The sequence below is a fragment of the Cetorhinus maximus genome, chromosome 18 (genome assembly GCF_964194155.1).
Source record: "Cetorhinus maximus chromosome 18, sCetMax3.hap1.1, whole genome shotgun sequence".
Classification (NCBI taxonomy): Eukaryota; Metazoa; Chordata; class Chondrichthyes; order Lamniformes; family Cetorhinidae; genus Cetorhinus; species Cetorhinus maximus.
The window spans coordinates 99,581,424-99,597,250 of record NC_135896.1 but is presented as its reverse complement, the minus strand read 5'-3'; the positions used below and the strand labels follow the sequence as shown (position 1 = coordinate 99,597,250).

Here is a 15,827-nt window from a genome sequence, read left to right as displayed (position 1 = left end):
GTTGTAATGACCCAACAGTTGGTAAAGCTGAATTATTTCATAATCCCAGAGGGAAACTTTAAACAACTGTCATGACCTATATTTTAAGTGACATGTTTGAGATGCAGCTCTAAATTCAGGAATCAGATCACCAGTTCTCGAGGGGTTTTTATATCAAACTACATGAGACATTTATCAATTTACACAAATTAAAAAATACAAATTACTACTATCATAACTTTTAACAAATTCCCAAACTAATCTCCATTAAGGCAACAACAACATATAGACTTAAAGCAGACACCAGGCAAAGCATTTTCATCGTACAAATTCAAGATGTGGCTCCTTTCACTTTGGCTGTTTTGCTGACACAGTGGTGGGCTTACAGGCTTTGAGCTTACATTGCCTCTGCTCTACACACACGAAACTGCTATCTGTTACACCTAGCACATCTCGTTGAATGCAAATTCTCGTTGTATCACCGGCCCCTTTGAGCTCCACCTCTTCCAGCAATAAAACCCCTTTCATAGTACCAATTTTATTAGTAATATGATGCATTGCTTGGTCTCTGCTAGTTAGGTGCCAGATTTCACTCCCCTTCTTGAATGTTCTATTCAACAAAATGCAAATGCACTCTACCTCACTTACATCTCAAAACTAGTGTATGTCAAAGCATCCAGACTAGCTGGCTTTAATCCAATTAAGACACACCCTCAGACTAACCCTCTTTTTAAAAAAAAAAAATAATTTCCAATAACATTATATACATTAATAGCTCCAGGACATTAGTATAAATTAAATGATCTTCATGGTGTTTAACTATCTTCTTTACCTCTAATGCTCAGTCAGTTCTAGAATACCAAAAAATGTGTTTGTTGTATTGAGCACTCCATTCTCAAATAATAATATAATATTATTTGATATAATTTGCCACAAAAACAGAAAATGCTGGAAAAATACAGCATGCCTAGCAGCATCTGTGGAGAGAGAAAGAGTTAACGTTTCTTATTCAGAGTCATACAGACTCGAAATGTTAACTGTTTCCCTCTCCACAGATGCTGCTAGACCTGTTTTTCTAGCATTTTCCGTTTTTGTTTCAGATTTCCAGCAGCTGCAGTATTTTGCTTTTATCATAATTTATCACTTGTGTTTTTCGGGAAACTTTTTTGTGAGCCAAGATACTAAAATACTTGATGGTTACACCCCGACTACTTCTGTCCCATTCTATAAGCAGTGGTTCCATGCTTCCTCCCTCCCCCTTCTCTCTCCCAACCTAAGGCATAACCACTTCAAATTTGGCATGCACTGAAATTTATGTAAAAATTAATTTTAGGGAAAAAACCTATCTGCTTTTGACTTTGAACTTGTTGAAATGAAGGAAATAGTGCGTGGATGGTCAACCCTTACCTTCAACATTGGGGTGGTGATGTTATGCAGAATTTGGCGGTGAAATCTTATTACATATTCATACCGATTGGGCTGTCCAGAACTCTGAAATGTCCCAAGTCTTTGAAGACTCTGTTGGACTTCAGTGCTTACAGCTAGTTCAGAAATGATCAATTCAGCTTGTAAAACATATCTTCGATTTTGCCCTATAAACTCTGTGCTTCCACTCTCTGGTATAATTTTATAATCTATTTCAGCCTTTGTGCTTGTGGTACATATCATTTAATACTTTAATTATGCATGAATGTGTAGAACTTGTAATGTACATCTGGAGCGCACAAGTGCCTTGTTATTAATGGGGGGGTTTATAGCAGCCATAAATTCTATTAATTAAAATGATGCTCCTGGGGTTAAGAAATACCTGATGGCTTGCTTCTGTTATCCAAAGTACTTCCACAAATGGCTTTTCCTACGTTTATTTTCAGGATATGTGATTTAAGTCTTTTAAGCCACTGCATTAGGCTGACTTTTCAGTGATATGTTTTGGTTGAAATTCTGTTTTGTCATCAACATGATTCCTACAGAGTTTTTACATTAGTTGCCAAGGTCTGCAAGTAAACAGATGCAGGTGAGAAAATTTGGCAAGATTTTGTCACTGGCTAAACAATATATCAAAGATGAGTAGTTCCAGTTGTACAGCAGAGATTTTCTGGCATGTGGATTCTTGGAGCATTTCAAACAGGAAGCTTTATATTTATTAAGCAGTTGGCTTTGTGGTATTACCTCTAGTATGTTTGTGTGGGTGACCATGTTGACAGATCAGTTTAGTGTGCTGTTAAGCCCTCTATAATACAGAGCTTCTCTACGCTGGAAATAACTCATGATTTCTGGGGCCCTGGTTCAGTATTCACCTTGAAAGCAGAAACGACTGGGTACTTGTCTGGATATCATCTGTTTTGGCACCGAAGTGAAATGTTCTGACCTAGAGTGACTGAGGAGATCTTGTGGTTCAGTGGGTAGTGTCCCTGCTTCTGAGCTAGAAGCTCTTGGTTCAGGTCCCACCCCAGGAATTGATGGCCAAGGAAGGTGCGTTCATAACGCAGCCAGATGGGTTGAGTATTAACTTGTAAATCCTTGTAAAACCACACGCCAATGGAAGGTGGTAAGAGCGGGAGAAATTCCTGGTCGGCCAAGTGATGGAAAGAAATTGGAGCCTCCACCATCACTGTCCATAGTGCCAGGCTACAACATGCATGGAAAAACACATCTTCCCTTCACCACCACCCCCCACCCCCCGGCAGCATTCCGCAGGGATCGTTCCCTCCAGGACACCCTGGTCCACTCCTCCATCACCCCCTACACCTCAACCCGCTCCCACGGCACCTTCCCATGGAACCGTAGAAGGTGCAACACCTGCCCCTTTATTTCCCCCCTCCTCACCGTCCAAGGGCCCAAACACTCCTTTAAAGTGAAGCAGCATTTCGTTTGCACTTCCCTCAATTTAGTCTACTGCATTCGCTGCTCCCAATGCGGTTTCCTCTACATTGGAGAGACCAAACGCAGACTGGGTGACCGCTTTGCGGAACACCTTCGGTCTGTCCGCAAGCATGACCCAGACCTCCCTGTCGCTTGCCATTTCAACACACCACCCTGCTCTCATGCCCACATGTCTGTGCTTGGCCTGCTGAAATGTTCCAGTGAAGCTCAACACAAACTGGAGGAACAGCACCTCATCTTCCGACTAGGCACTTTACAGCCTTCCAGACTGAATATTGAGTTCAACAACTTTGGATCATGAACACTCTCCTCCATCCCCACCCCCTTTCCGATCCTCCTTTTTCCAATAATTTATATACATTTTTCTTTTCCTACCTATTTCCATTATTTTTAAATGTATTTCCATCCATTGTTTTATCTCTACCTTTTAGCCTATTTTGACCCCACCTCCACTAGGGCTATCTGCCCCTTGCTCGTCCTGCTTTCTACCCTTAATGCCCCCATTAGCACATTTCTTAGCTAATATCACCACCTTCAACATCTCTTTGTCCTTTTGTCTATGACATGTTTTGGCAATCTCCACCTATCACTGGCCCTCTATCCAGCTCTACCTGTCCGTCCGTCCCCCCCCCCCTTAAATCAGCTTATATTTCACCTCTTTTCTATTTTTCCTTAGTTCTGTTGAAGAGTCATACGGACTCGAAACGTTAACTGTGTCCCTCTCCGCAGATGCTGTCAGACCTGCTGAGTTTTTCCAGGTATTTTTGTTTTTGTTCTAGATTTCCAGCATCTGCAGCATTTTGCTTTTATGGAAAAGCGTGTAACTCAGACTCCTGGGGGAGTAACCTAGACTCCTGGGAACTGTTGGCTCAGTTGGCTGGACGGCCGGCGTGGATCAGATTGGTGCCAACAGCACGGGGTTCGATCCCCATTCTGGCTGCGGTGGATTCGGGACCTGCCTTCTTCCCCTACCCATGGTGGAGATTGTAGCGTTGTGGGTCAATCTACCTTTGGGCAGAGGACACAGGAAGAGTGACTGACAGACTTTATAATACTTGATTAAAATAGCTATTATTTGTATAGATGTGATTTAAAGGCTTAGCTCAGTCAGTTGAGAGCAATTTTCTTCTAAACAAAATGCTAGTTTTTGCCATAGCTGTGATGTGAAACTTCATTTACATGAAAATATCCAAAATAAAAATAGTGACCAGTATATCTAATAAGAAATTTGAGAGAAACTTCTTCACCTAGCGTGTGGTTAGAATGTGGAACTTGGAGTGCTTGAGGCAAATAACGTGAAGCTAGATGAGTGCATGAGGGAGAAAGGAGGAGAAACAAATGCTGGTAGGTTGAGGTGAGGTAGGGTGGGAGGAGGCACATGTGAAGCCTAAACACTGGCATAGACCAGTTGGGTCATATGATCTGTTTCTGTGCTGTAGATTCTATGTAATATATCTTCTAACATGTCACTTCTTAGTAGAAAAAGGCAGTTTGGCCCAACTGGTCTGTGCTTTTCACCAGACCATCGGATTTCCTTAGACTGCTAATATTAAGCAGCTTACACCTATATTAGTGCTGCAGGACTGTATACCCACTGTCCTACATAATAGAGTTATCATTTAAAGTGGTGGAACAGAGGTTTCAAGTCTTTTCAGTTCTGAAACTGTAGAGTAAATGGAAGCTCTAGGTATTGTGATTTGTTTTTAGTGGTTAATGTGAGCACCATTGTAATCACGAAGAGACATATTAACTAGAGCAGTGTGAATGATTGGCCGTGTATTTTGACTGTTATCAAGACCTTTAACTTTTCTAGTGCCTGAACAGCAACAACAGCTGGCATTTATATAGTGAATTTAACATAGTAAAATGTCCCAAGGTGCTTTGCAGGAATGTTATCAGACATAATTTGACAGCAAGCCACATGAGATATTATAGCAAGTAACCAAAAAGTTGGTCAAAGAGGTAGATTTTAAAGCAAGGGGGAGAGAGATAGAAGTGGAGAGGTTTTTTTTTAAGTGAAACTTCCAGAGCTTAGGGCCTAGACAGCTGAAGGCATGCCATGATGGGGGCGAAGGAAATCAGGAATGCATAAGACACCAGGATTTGAGGAAGGAGTGGTGTTTGGAGGGTTGTGGGGTTTGCAGGAGTTTATGTATAGGGAGGGCTGAGGCCATGGAGAAATTTGAAAACAAGGATGATCAATTAAGATTTCAAGGTGTTGCTGGACTGAGGCAATATAAGTTTGTGAGTGGGGGGAGTGATAAACCAAACTTCATATATATTACAGGGGTTTTGAGGAATGTTTATGTCCTGGACATCAAATAGCATGAATCTATCCAATTTCCATGTGAACAAAATTCATTATTGATTTGTATAACTCAGCATAACACCCATGGGGAGGGTTTCTATGGATGCCTCGTGTTGGATGCTCTAAATTGGATGCAAGTAGCTGAGATTTGTATACACGAACTGTCTGCTTTTGTGTAATTCACTTGGATCTAAATTAATACAAACAGGTATTAATAGAAAGGCATTTTGCTGTATTAAAATTTAACCTGTTTCCCACCTGAGCTCTTGGGTAGTTAGCAGTTTCATTTTTGTTGGGGTCTAATGGAGTGGACATTATTCATGGCACTCTCTCTGATTAGGATAAGTGACCATTTTATAGCTTGTACAACCTCTTCATAGCATACGTTTTGTGCGACTCAGGGTTCAAGAAATAACCATGTATTTTGAAGCTTGAGTGAGATTACAAGCAGATGAAATCCAACATAAAATGAGTAGTGAGGAAAGGTTATCAATTTGAAACAACTCTTGTTTCTTCCCAGATGCTGCCAGATGTGCTGAGTACTTCCAGGATTTTCTGGTTTTAATTTAGATTTCAAATATCTTGCTTTTGTAGTAGTGTAGTGTTTCCCTTTGTTCACATGGGTATGTATGGTGGCTCCTGGATCTGTCATTTGTGTCTGCAGTGATGAGAAGTTTTACTTTTTTTCCTAAACAATACTGAGATGGTTGCCCAGGTGCAGGCAGATCTCTATCTTACCCAAGTGACCCTTTATTACATATAACCTTAGATTGAAAGTGTGATGGATATTTGACTAAACAAAAAGCAATATACTGCAGGTGCTGGAAATGTATCTCGAAATGGAATGTTGAGCTACCTACTGTTGCTATAATTGCTTTTTTTTAAGTTTATAAAACTTGCTGGTGTTCAGGACTTCAACACAAATGGTTGTCATGGAAAAAAGAGTATCTGCCAATAAGTAGATTGGACATTTCACAGCCCAGCCCTTTACTGAGCAGCATAAATTCTATTTTTGTTTTCCCTTTTTTTGCTTCATTTTCTGTCAGTGATTTTTGCCAAGCCTTCTGTTCCCAACTCTGTGGTGATTGGCCATAACACTATCTTTTGATTCTGCTGCTTTGTATGTTAGCCCTTTTCCTGCAATAATGTCAGTGTGCATTATATAGCACCGTTTTAGTTTAGTTAAACATCCCAAGAAGCTTTGCTATTAAACAAAATTTGACACCAAGTCACAAGGAGATATTTGGACAGATGACCAAAAGTTGGGCCAAAGAGGAACATTTAAAGGAATGTCTTAAAGGAAAAAAGCAAGGTAAAAAGGTTTAGGAAATGAATTTCCAGAGCTTATAGCCTAGGCAGCTGAAGGCACAGCCACCAATGAGGGAGCAATTAATATCAGGAGTGCGCAAGAGGCCAGAATTCGAGGAATGTAGAGATCTTGGAGGGTTGTAAGGCTGGCCGAAGTTTGAGAGAAGGAGAAGGGACTTTGAAAACAAGGGTAAGTATTTTAAAATTGAAGTGTTGCTGGACCAGGAGTCCATGTAGGTCAGCGAGCACATGATTGGTGACTTAACAGGATGGTGCGAGTTAGCAGGAGTTCATGTTAACGTAGATTGGAAGTTGGGAGGCTGACCAAGAGAGCATTGGAAAAGTCAATTCTAGAGGTAACCAAAAGACATGAACGGGAGTTTCAGCAGCAAATAAGCTGAAGCACAGGCAGAGTTGAACAGTTTTATGGAATTGGAAGTAGGCTGCTATGGCGATGGAGCAGATATGTGATTGGAAGCTCATCTCTGGGCTAATTGTAGTATCAAGGCGGTAAGTAGTTTTGACATATTATGGCACCCTAACAAATGCATGAATTTTTAACTCCCAAAGAAGTGACGAGAATTGACTCCCAAGTTCAAGTAAATTTACAAAGCTTTTTCCTTTTGGTTGTTAGGTGCACTGTCATTCTGCTGCAGGTTTTATGAAACGTACTATTTGCAGATGCTTCTCAAAAGTGCTGGGTGCCTTTATACAACAGTGAAAATGCTGTATTTTAATCCTTAAAGTCTCAAATTTGAGATGATTGCACAATAATAATTCCGTTGAACAAAAATAACACTTTTCACGTATGGTGCTGTTGTAATTGAGAACAGTTTGTCGGTGGGGTGTGAAGTTTTAAAAACTTCGTGTTGAAACCATGCAATGGTTTATGTATCAAATTATTCCTTTTAAAATTGCAGTTTGATTAACTTATTATTGGTAGGACAAAATAAGAACTATTGTGCTGATCTTATTCTCTCTGTCATGAAGGTGTGCTTTATGTCAGATAATGATTTTTAATCCACCGCTGGAAATCAGAATTGAACTTTTAAAAGTAAACATTTCAAAAACACAGACTAAAGTGATTTGAACTCTCAGCCCTAGATGGCTAACCTCAATTTGCATTACTATATGTTTCACATTCCAATTCATTGAAGTGCAGTCAGGCTGTCTGCAAAACCTATCAAAGACGGTGACTTCAGGGGGAGTTTGAAGGACTCTCATCTCCTGTGTCATTAGTAGGGCATCTATGGCAATCACCCAAGGTATTCAACTGTAGTTTTCAGACATGAGCTAATTAAGGCACCTTTAGAATACATGGACAGTATATTTTATTGAATCCCCTTGGCAGTTGGAGAAGGAAGATCACATGACAAGGCAACTCTTTTGTTTGTTTTAAGCACATGTTTCCTCAGCAGAACTGAGGGCAAGCAGCTTGGGGAGAAGACTTAAGTGGAGTCTCTCCTGCCTCCTTTTATTCTGCAACCCACCTGGTAAGTTTCGAGCCCTGTTTGTTGACTGTGATCATCCAGGGACGCCCTGCTGCAGGCAGAGATTTCTTAGAAGAATCCAACATTACCATTACCATCTCTCGATGACCAACCAACTCAGTCATCTACATCTTTAAATCGAAAGCGCCAAGACCATAGAATTTAGCTTGAAGCCAGTCAAGTCACCAAACTACAGAGTGTATACTGTTTTACTTTTTTTTATGGACTCTAATTTGGCCAATTTATCCCTCCCCACTCTGTAATCTCTACATGGATTAAAAATAGACATTTCAAAAACACAGACTAAAGTGATTTGAACTCTCAACCCAGGATGGCTAACCTCAATTTGCACTACTGTATGTTTCACATTCCAATTAATTGAAGTGGAGTCAGGCTGTCTGCAAAACCCATCTACATGTGTGTGGAAGTATGTATTTCATTTGGATCTGTTTGAGTATAATAAAGGTAACCCCTTTCGTTGTTAAAATCAAGTTAACCTGCCCTATTGGTTCTTTTATGATCACAGTGTGTAAACAGTTAAGTACTTGCTGAATTGCCAAGTATGTCCTTTTCAAACCAAAAAAACTTGTTTCTGTCAAATGAGGAGAGGGCAAAGAGGGGAGTCATTTTTTCCCCTCCTCACCTGGTAATTTTTGAAGCATGTTTTGTGTTTTTCCTGGGGGATCCAAACCTAATATGTAAATTACCCCACAAACTAATGAATACTAAATTGGGTTTTAACCTCTTGCAGAATTACTGTCTTGTTTAGCATTTCTTCTCCTAAATTGTCACATCTCTTCTATTCCATTGTCATTTATATAACAAGAGCATCTGCAAAAGTGTTCTTTTGCAGACAGCACCTGTAATTTGTACTTGCTTTGGTTGTATATTTCTGATTGTGACCCAACCATTTTGGAATCAAGTACAAGATCCTTAAATTTCTTGTGGTGGAATATCTGAGATGTAATGTGGCCTGACATTTTGGACAGCAGCAGTGTACTTTTTCATCAATGTACGATTGTATATAGGTTCCTATCTCCAGCCTGCACTTGATAATGAAATTGCAGTAAAAGTAATGTGCTTTCAGCAGAATGAAACTGGCCCCCTCTCCCTCCTTCATATTTAATTATTAAATGATCAGAAATATTCTCTTTTGGCACCTCTCCACTACAATACAATGACAAACCACATTTGTGCTGGAGGCTGTTTTCCGGTTACGGACGCAGGTGTTCTGCTCTTTAACTCTGTTGAAGAGAGAAAATCAGAATGACAGATTGCTTTCCTGGCGGAGGGTAAGGTCACAGTCAGTGTGGAATTGTTAATTTGGATGGTGGGATCTTTGGGGTAAGCATAATTTTGCTGTCTTCCAGGTATTTAAAGCTGAACCTGAATGTTTGAGTTGTCAGGACTGCAGGTAATTACATGAAGACTGCTATACATCTTTCTATGATTGTCAGTGTGGGATTCTTCTTCAATGCTGCAGCTAACACTGTGGAGCATATTTTTAATGCTTCTCTAGTTGAATTCTACATATACGTATTTTTCATTTTTCTCGAATCAAAATTGCTTTTTGTACAAGTGTGATGCTTTCTGAGTAAATGTAATGTATGCCCTTCCCACTGTGTCTTCGAAACTGGTATAACTAAGCTGATGTCTGATCTTCTGCAGCAGTAGAAGTAAACTTCAGAAAAAGATGTACCTGGTGAAATGCAACTTCAAAGTAATGAAAACTGAGATCAGTTTTGGCAAGAAGTATCTATAAAGGACAAAAGAATGGCATTGAGTTATTGATGTCACCCTCTGAATGATTAGTGTTTTAGTTTTATTTTGAAAGATAACTCAAGCATCTTTCTCAAAGCAGGAGTGTTTATGTTGTAGCTTTGGTTCGACCTTTTTTACTGCTGAACCATAAGATCTGGTTGCAGAACAGTCTCCAGTTTCATCTTAAATTTGCTGATGATGATAAACCTGGAGGAGTGTCAAACATGAGGATGATACCAATGAACTGCAACAGGAAATAAGTAGGTTAGCAGAATGAGCAGACAAATGGTAGATGGAAATTAATAATGTGAGGTGATGCATTTTGGCTGAAGGGATAGGAAAAGGCAATATAGACTTGATGATTCCAAAGAGCGTGCAGGGATATGGGGGTTCACGTGCATACATCTTTGAAGGTGGCAGGATGTATTGAGAGAATTGTCGCTGCGCATTAGGAAGGATGTGAGGGTCCTTGACAGAGTGAGGAGGAAATTTACCAGAATGGTTCCAGAGATGAGAGATTTTAGCTTCAAGGCTAGATTGGAGAAGCTGCGGTTATTATCTTTGGAGCAAAGCAGGTTGAGAGGAGATCTGATAGAGGCCTATATAAGATTACGACAGGTTTAGATGAAGAAAAGCTGTTCCTATTGGTTAATGGTGCAAGGATTGGGGCATAGATTTTAGGTTTTGGGCAGGATAGAGTGGGGAAGTGAGGAAGAACTTTTTAAAAGGAAATTAGATGGGCACTTGAGGGAAATAAACTTGCAGGGCTATGGGAATAGAGCGGAGGAGTAAGACTGACTGACTGGATTGTTCTACAGAGAGATGGCATGGACTTGTTGGAATGAATGGCCTCCTTCTGTGAAGTAATGACTCCATGACTGTCACTCCATAGCAGCCTGCAGACTCTTTCACCTTGACCCCTCACCCTCCCAACATACCTTGGGTCTGATTTTTAACTTGCTCAAAATCCATTCACTTAGAGTTAAAGTCAAGGCCATTGTATTGAAGGTAGATCCACAGTCATTTGAGGTCCTATGGTAATTAATTAAGCCTTTGCTCTTGTCCAATGTAACCTTGTTTCCTTCTGTGTCAGTTTGTGTGTGTTTTGGCTTCCACGTATGTCCTAAACACCCTCATCCCAACTCCCACTTGACCCTCTGCAATTTTCTAAGCTCGCTTGCTCTCTCTTCCTGTCTGCTTCCCAAGCTCCAGCTCAAAATATTCTACACTCTCTAGTCCAATATATCTGTTCCATGTGACCCATCTCCAGTTTCTTGATTTCCTTCCCTCTCTACTGATCACTCAGTTGTACTTCTAGCCCTCATAGAAAAACAATTCCGTTTCGTCTGGCTCCTATAAGGTCCTTGGTTTTTGTTGCTCAATGCCACCTCTCCCAGAAGTGCCATGTAGAATAACAGGGTGCAATATTCTCTTTGGTGTTAGTAAATCCCTTCTACTATCTAGAAATGATGGCTTATTGGTCAGTTTTCCCTTTGGCTGTTGAGTCAGACACACATGATCCACTATTGCCTTTTTACTAGTGCCAGTGTGCTATCTATAATTATAGAAAGTATTAGGAAGACAGTGAAAAGTAGATTATGTAGAAACCAGGAAAATAATACTTAGATCAAAGATCTTGGTTCCTTATGTTAGACTATGCCATTAGTTTAGAGTATTGCATATCCCTTGTTAATGCACCCTTTCAGGTATAAAATACATTTTTAAATGCTGCCAATACTGGTTGAACTGTTACCTTTCATAGAGCTGAGAAATCAAGCTGCTGCTGGCAATCTTGGGTTTTCTTTTACTGCTCTAATTTTTTCAATGGTTTTATATACCCTTAGCACAGTTGTGCTCACTAATAGATAATGGAATTAAAATCTTGAGCCTTGATAAACTTGTTTCCTTCAATGGTTCTTTGAAATATGGCATTGCTGAGCACACCTGGGATTGTTCACCATAACTTGCTTGGAGGCAGGAGAACAAGGAGAGCTAAAACAGCATTTGGTATTAGTTTTAGAGTCAAAGCTACAAACTGAAAGCACTTTAATAGCCATAACCTGATATTCTGCACAATGAACCCCTGGAGCGTGTAATATCAAAGAATCAGTAGAAGAACATTTTGTTACACTTGAATATTCTTAATGAGAGCAGAACACTTGGCTCAAAGAACTTGACTGAGTTATGTAGTTTTGCACTGTCTCAGAAGTTTGGCTCTGCTTCAGAATTTGCAGTGAATGTTATTGGGGAAAACGTAGCTTGGTTTTTGTTCCAATTTTATTCCCTCTTGAAACTTGCTGGAATACAGTTCTAAGGACATTGGATGCTTTGCAGGGCCTTGCCCTAAGAAGTGTTATCATTATATTAGCGTAAACTTTCTCTGTTAGTAGTGGGCATCATAACTGTACCCAAACCTTTTGTTCCAATACCATATATGTGCACTTCTGATTAGTGGGGTGTCAGTCACACGTTCTATATTGTACTTCCATCCATGGCTCGTTACTGCATTTGAATATTACAGGTCGAGTATCCTTTATCCGTAAATCCGAAAACTGAATACATCCAAAAATATCTCACTTTTTTTGAACCTCATTGACCTTTGGCATGGGAAGTCTGTGACCTGAGCTGACATGAACCTCGCCGACCGCACCTTGTATTTATTATTCAATGGTACATCTTACTTTTCCAGCCATTTACTTTATTTACTTCAGCAAGCCTAGGCTTTGGCTTCGGCTATTATAATGTAAGTGGGCCTAGGTCTGTACGCGGTATCCGAAAACCAAAATGATCTGAAATGCAATCGGCCCTGAGGGTTTTGGATAAAGGATACTTGACCTGTATCTGGATTACTTCTGTGGTCAAAAACTGCTCCACAATTTATTAAGAAAAATACTCCATAAGGATATGACACACTCTGTGATGCAGCACTATTGTGGCAGTTTTTTAACAGTTAACATCTTGATTTGAAGTGGTTACTATAATTGTTTTTTAACTTTATAATTATCAGCCTGAGCTCCCATGAGTTGACCATGTAGATTTCACAATTACCAAAGGTACAGACACTATAATCATACACTATGTGATCATGTATCCTTAAATGCCAACTATATAGATGCATAGTTTGTTACCATTCTGATAAATTCTTTTCTTTCACAGTATGATGTAGTGTTTCTGTCTAAAGTAGTAAAAGACAAGAATGAGCTTTTGATAATAAGTGCCTTTCATGACCTCCAATCATCCTATAACATTTTTCATCCAATTAAGTACTTTTGTTAAAGTGTATTCACTATTGCAAATTCAAAAATCTGTCAGCCAATTTGCCCAGAGCAAAACCCCATAAACAGCAATAAGGTAAATGAGGCAAACTCAGGATGGCCCAAAGTGCTTGTGTCACCATTGAGTCAGACGTTTGTGGGTTCAATTTTCATTTCAGAGACTTGAGCGCAAAAATCAAGGCTGAGGACATGTACTGTCAGAGGTGCCTGCCATCTTTTGGATCAGATATTAAACCAAGGCCTTGTCTGCTTTAACAGGTAGATGTAAAAGATCCAATGGCACTATTATGGAGAAGAGTCAACCCTGATGTTCATACCAAATTTTATCCTTCAATCAATATCACTTAATGACCAGAAAATGTATTTTTAATTGTGTGGCTGTAAAATTAGCTGCTGCATTTCCTACATTACTACAGTGACTGCACTTCAAAAATACTTCAGGCGCTTTAGGGCGTTCTGATGTTATGAAAGGTGCTAGTAAAATAAAATTTCTTTCCAACCAGTTGTGCTTTTTCAAGTGTTTATTGTTGTAATGTACGGTTAAGATCAGTCAAATTGTGCAGAACAAGGTCTCACAAATAATGAAATAAATGATTGGATCATCTAATTTTAGAAGTTTGAGGAAGAAATGTTGGCTGGGACACTGGGAGGACTCCGCTGCTCTTCAAATGGTGTCATATGATCTTTGTCTGCCTGAGAGAGTAGATGGAGCCTCAGTTTAACTTCTCATCCAAAACACAGCACAGTGGACAATGCAGTACGTTATGCATATCTACGACTACTTGCTCAAGTCCTGAGGCGGGGCTCAAACCCATAATCTTCTGGCTATGAGTGTGTGTTATCTCTGAGCCAAGGCTCATCTGGTATTGTGGATTTGTAGTGTACCATTTTTTGGGGATTTACCAAGTTACTATGAAATACATGATGCTAAAAATTAATATGCATAAATAATGTATTGCCTAGTGTACACTCTTCCTTCAGTTCAGCAAACTTTTAAAGTATTATCTTTCAAAGTATGTGTGTGTGAGCTAGATGCATTTTTCTAAACAATTTTTTTATGGAGGGTAAACAAGACTTTCCTTTGTGGTAAGTTGACTTACACTCACTAATGGTATGGCATTGGGACTGGCAAACCTTAAGTACTGGGTCTCCAAGCATTGCCCATGCAAACTTGCCTTGGCCTTAGACCATGGACAATTTTCAATGATTTGCGACCTGGTTTGCATTTCATGCTCCTGTTTGGATAGAGTTTTGTTCTCTCTGCAGCTACTATGCACAGTGCATCCATCAGTTCGTCTGTGCTCAAACTGCAAGCCGTTACTAACAAATTGGAATCTATTTTAACATATTGGGCAGGATTTTACCGTCGGGAAGCGGGGCCCGCTCGCCAACGTGTAAAATGACGCGGGATGACGTCGGGCGGAACCCCCGACGTCACCCCGCCCCATTTAAATTTTCAGGAAGGCGGGGGCGCAGCAAAATCAGCTGCAGGCCCACCAACCTGTCAATGGCCACTTGAAGCCATTGGCAGGATCAATTAAGCAATTAAAGGACCTGCCTGTCCAACCTTAAGGTTGGCGGGCAGGCCAGGAACCCCGGTGGCAACTAGAAAAAACATGAAACCTGGCGGGATGAGGTTTCATGTAGGGTTTTAAAAATTGTAATAAAGTAGTTATGGAAATTATGAATATGTCCCAACTCATGTGACGGTAAAATCCTGCCCAATGTGACATTGTCACATGAGGGGACATGTAAGGGAATGTTTTTTTCTATTTTTAAATATTTTTAAAAGTCGAGGCGATCTCCCTGAGGCAGCACTTAGCTTCAGGGAGATGAGTGCGCTCTTTCGTGCACATGCGTGAAAGAGCGCACTCAATTTTGTGGGATTCTTCCCCCTCTCCCCGCCCGCACAGGGAGTGCGTAGCACTTCCCTGCGGATGTCACGCTGGGCGGGCCTTAATTGGCACGCCCACGTAAAATGGCAACGCGGCCCCAATCGGGTCCGCGCTCGCCTGCGATTGGGTCAGTTCCGCCCTCCCGACGAATGGAAAATTCAGCTCATTGTGTCTCAAACTTAATTTTTCCCAGAGTTTTTGTTCAGCCTGAATTTCACTGAACTATGTTTACGAGTAACCTTTATCTGTTGTCTGATGATGGTGATGAGAGTATGCTGATCATTTGTTTGTATGGTTTGAAAAAATTCCAGAGCCTGAGATGCGATTTCAATCTTATCCTTTTTATCTTTAAGTAAACTTTGTCGTTGCTGTGTGGATTCTTGCATCTGATTAAATGTACAAAATTAAATTACTTTCTTTTTTGTTTAGGTACATTAAGTAAGCTGCCTTCTCTTCCAATCCAAGATGAGTGCCAAATCTGCTATCAGCAAGGAGATTTTTGCTCCACATGATGAAAGAATGCTTGCAGCAGTCCAGGTTAAGCGAAGAACGAAAAAAAAGATTCCGTTTCTAGCGACAGGAGGTCAGGGAGAATATTTGACCTACATCTGCCTGTCAGGTAGTTAAATGTGACTCTTTTGGTTTCATCATTGACATCTGGTTACTTAATAAATGCTGCTTATGCTGCTGCAAGAGATGAAGTGGTGTGCAAGTTAAAAGAAATTTAGATGGGCAAAACAAAGCATTTGTTTATCTTTAACTTCGAAGAAAGTGAAATACACTGAATTGTTGTACAGTAGGTTAGGAAAGTTTTAGGAAGATGCATTGCATGTACGGTTATTGATGTGTTGGAATGGAAGTTGTACGGTGGTAAACTACTTTATGATTCAGCATGTTGTAATTTACACACATTTGTGCATTAATTTGC

General features: G+C 40.2%; 1 protein-coding gene across 1 annotated transcript in view; it reads left to right on the top strand.

Annotated features, from left to right (window-relative positions):
- Positions 1–15,827, top strand: part of stxbp6 (syntaxin binding protein 6 (amisyn)) — a 263,495-nt gene that overhangs the window by 18,733 nt on the left and 228,935 nt on the right. Inside the window, exon 2 of the mRNA XM_078563276.1 lies at positions 15,329–15,518. Within this exon, the coding sequence (XP_078419402.1) occupies positions 15,365–15,518 (154 nt within the window). The 5' untranslated portion in view covers positions 15,329–15,364. The remainder of the gene's footprint in view (positions 1–15,328; positions 15,519–15,827) is intronic.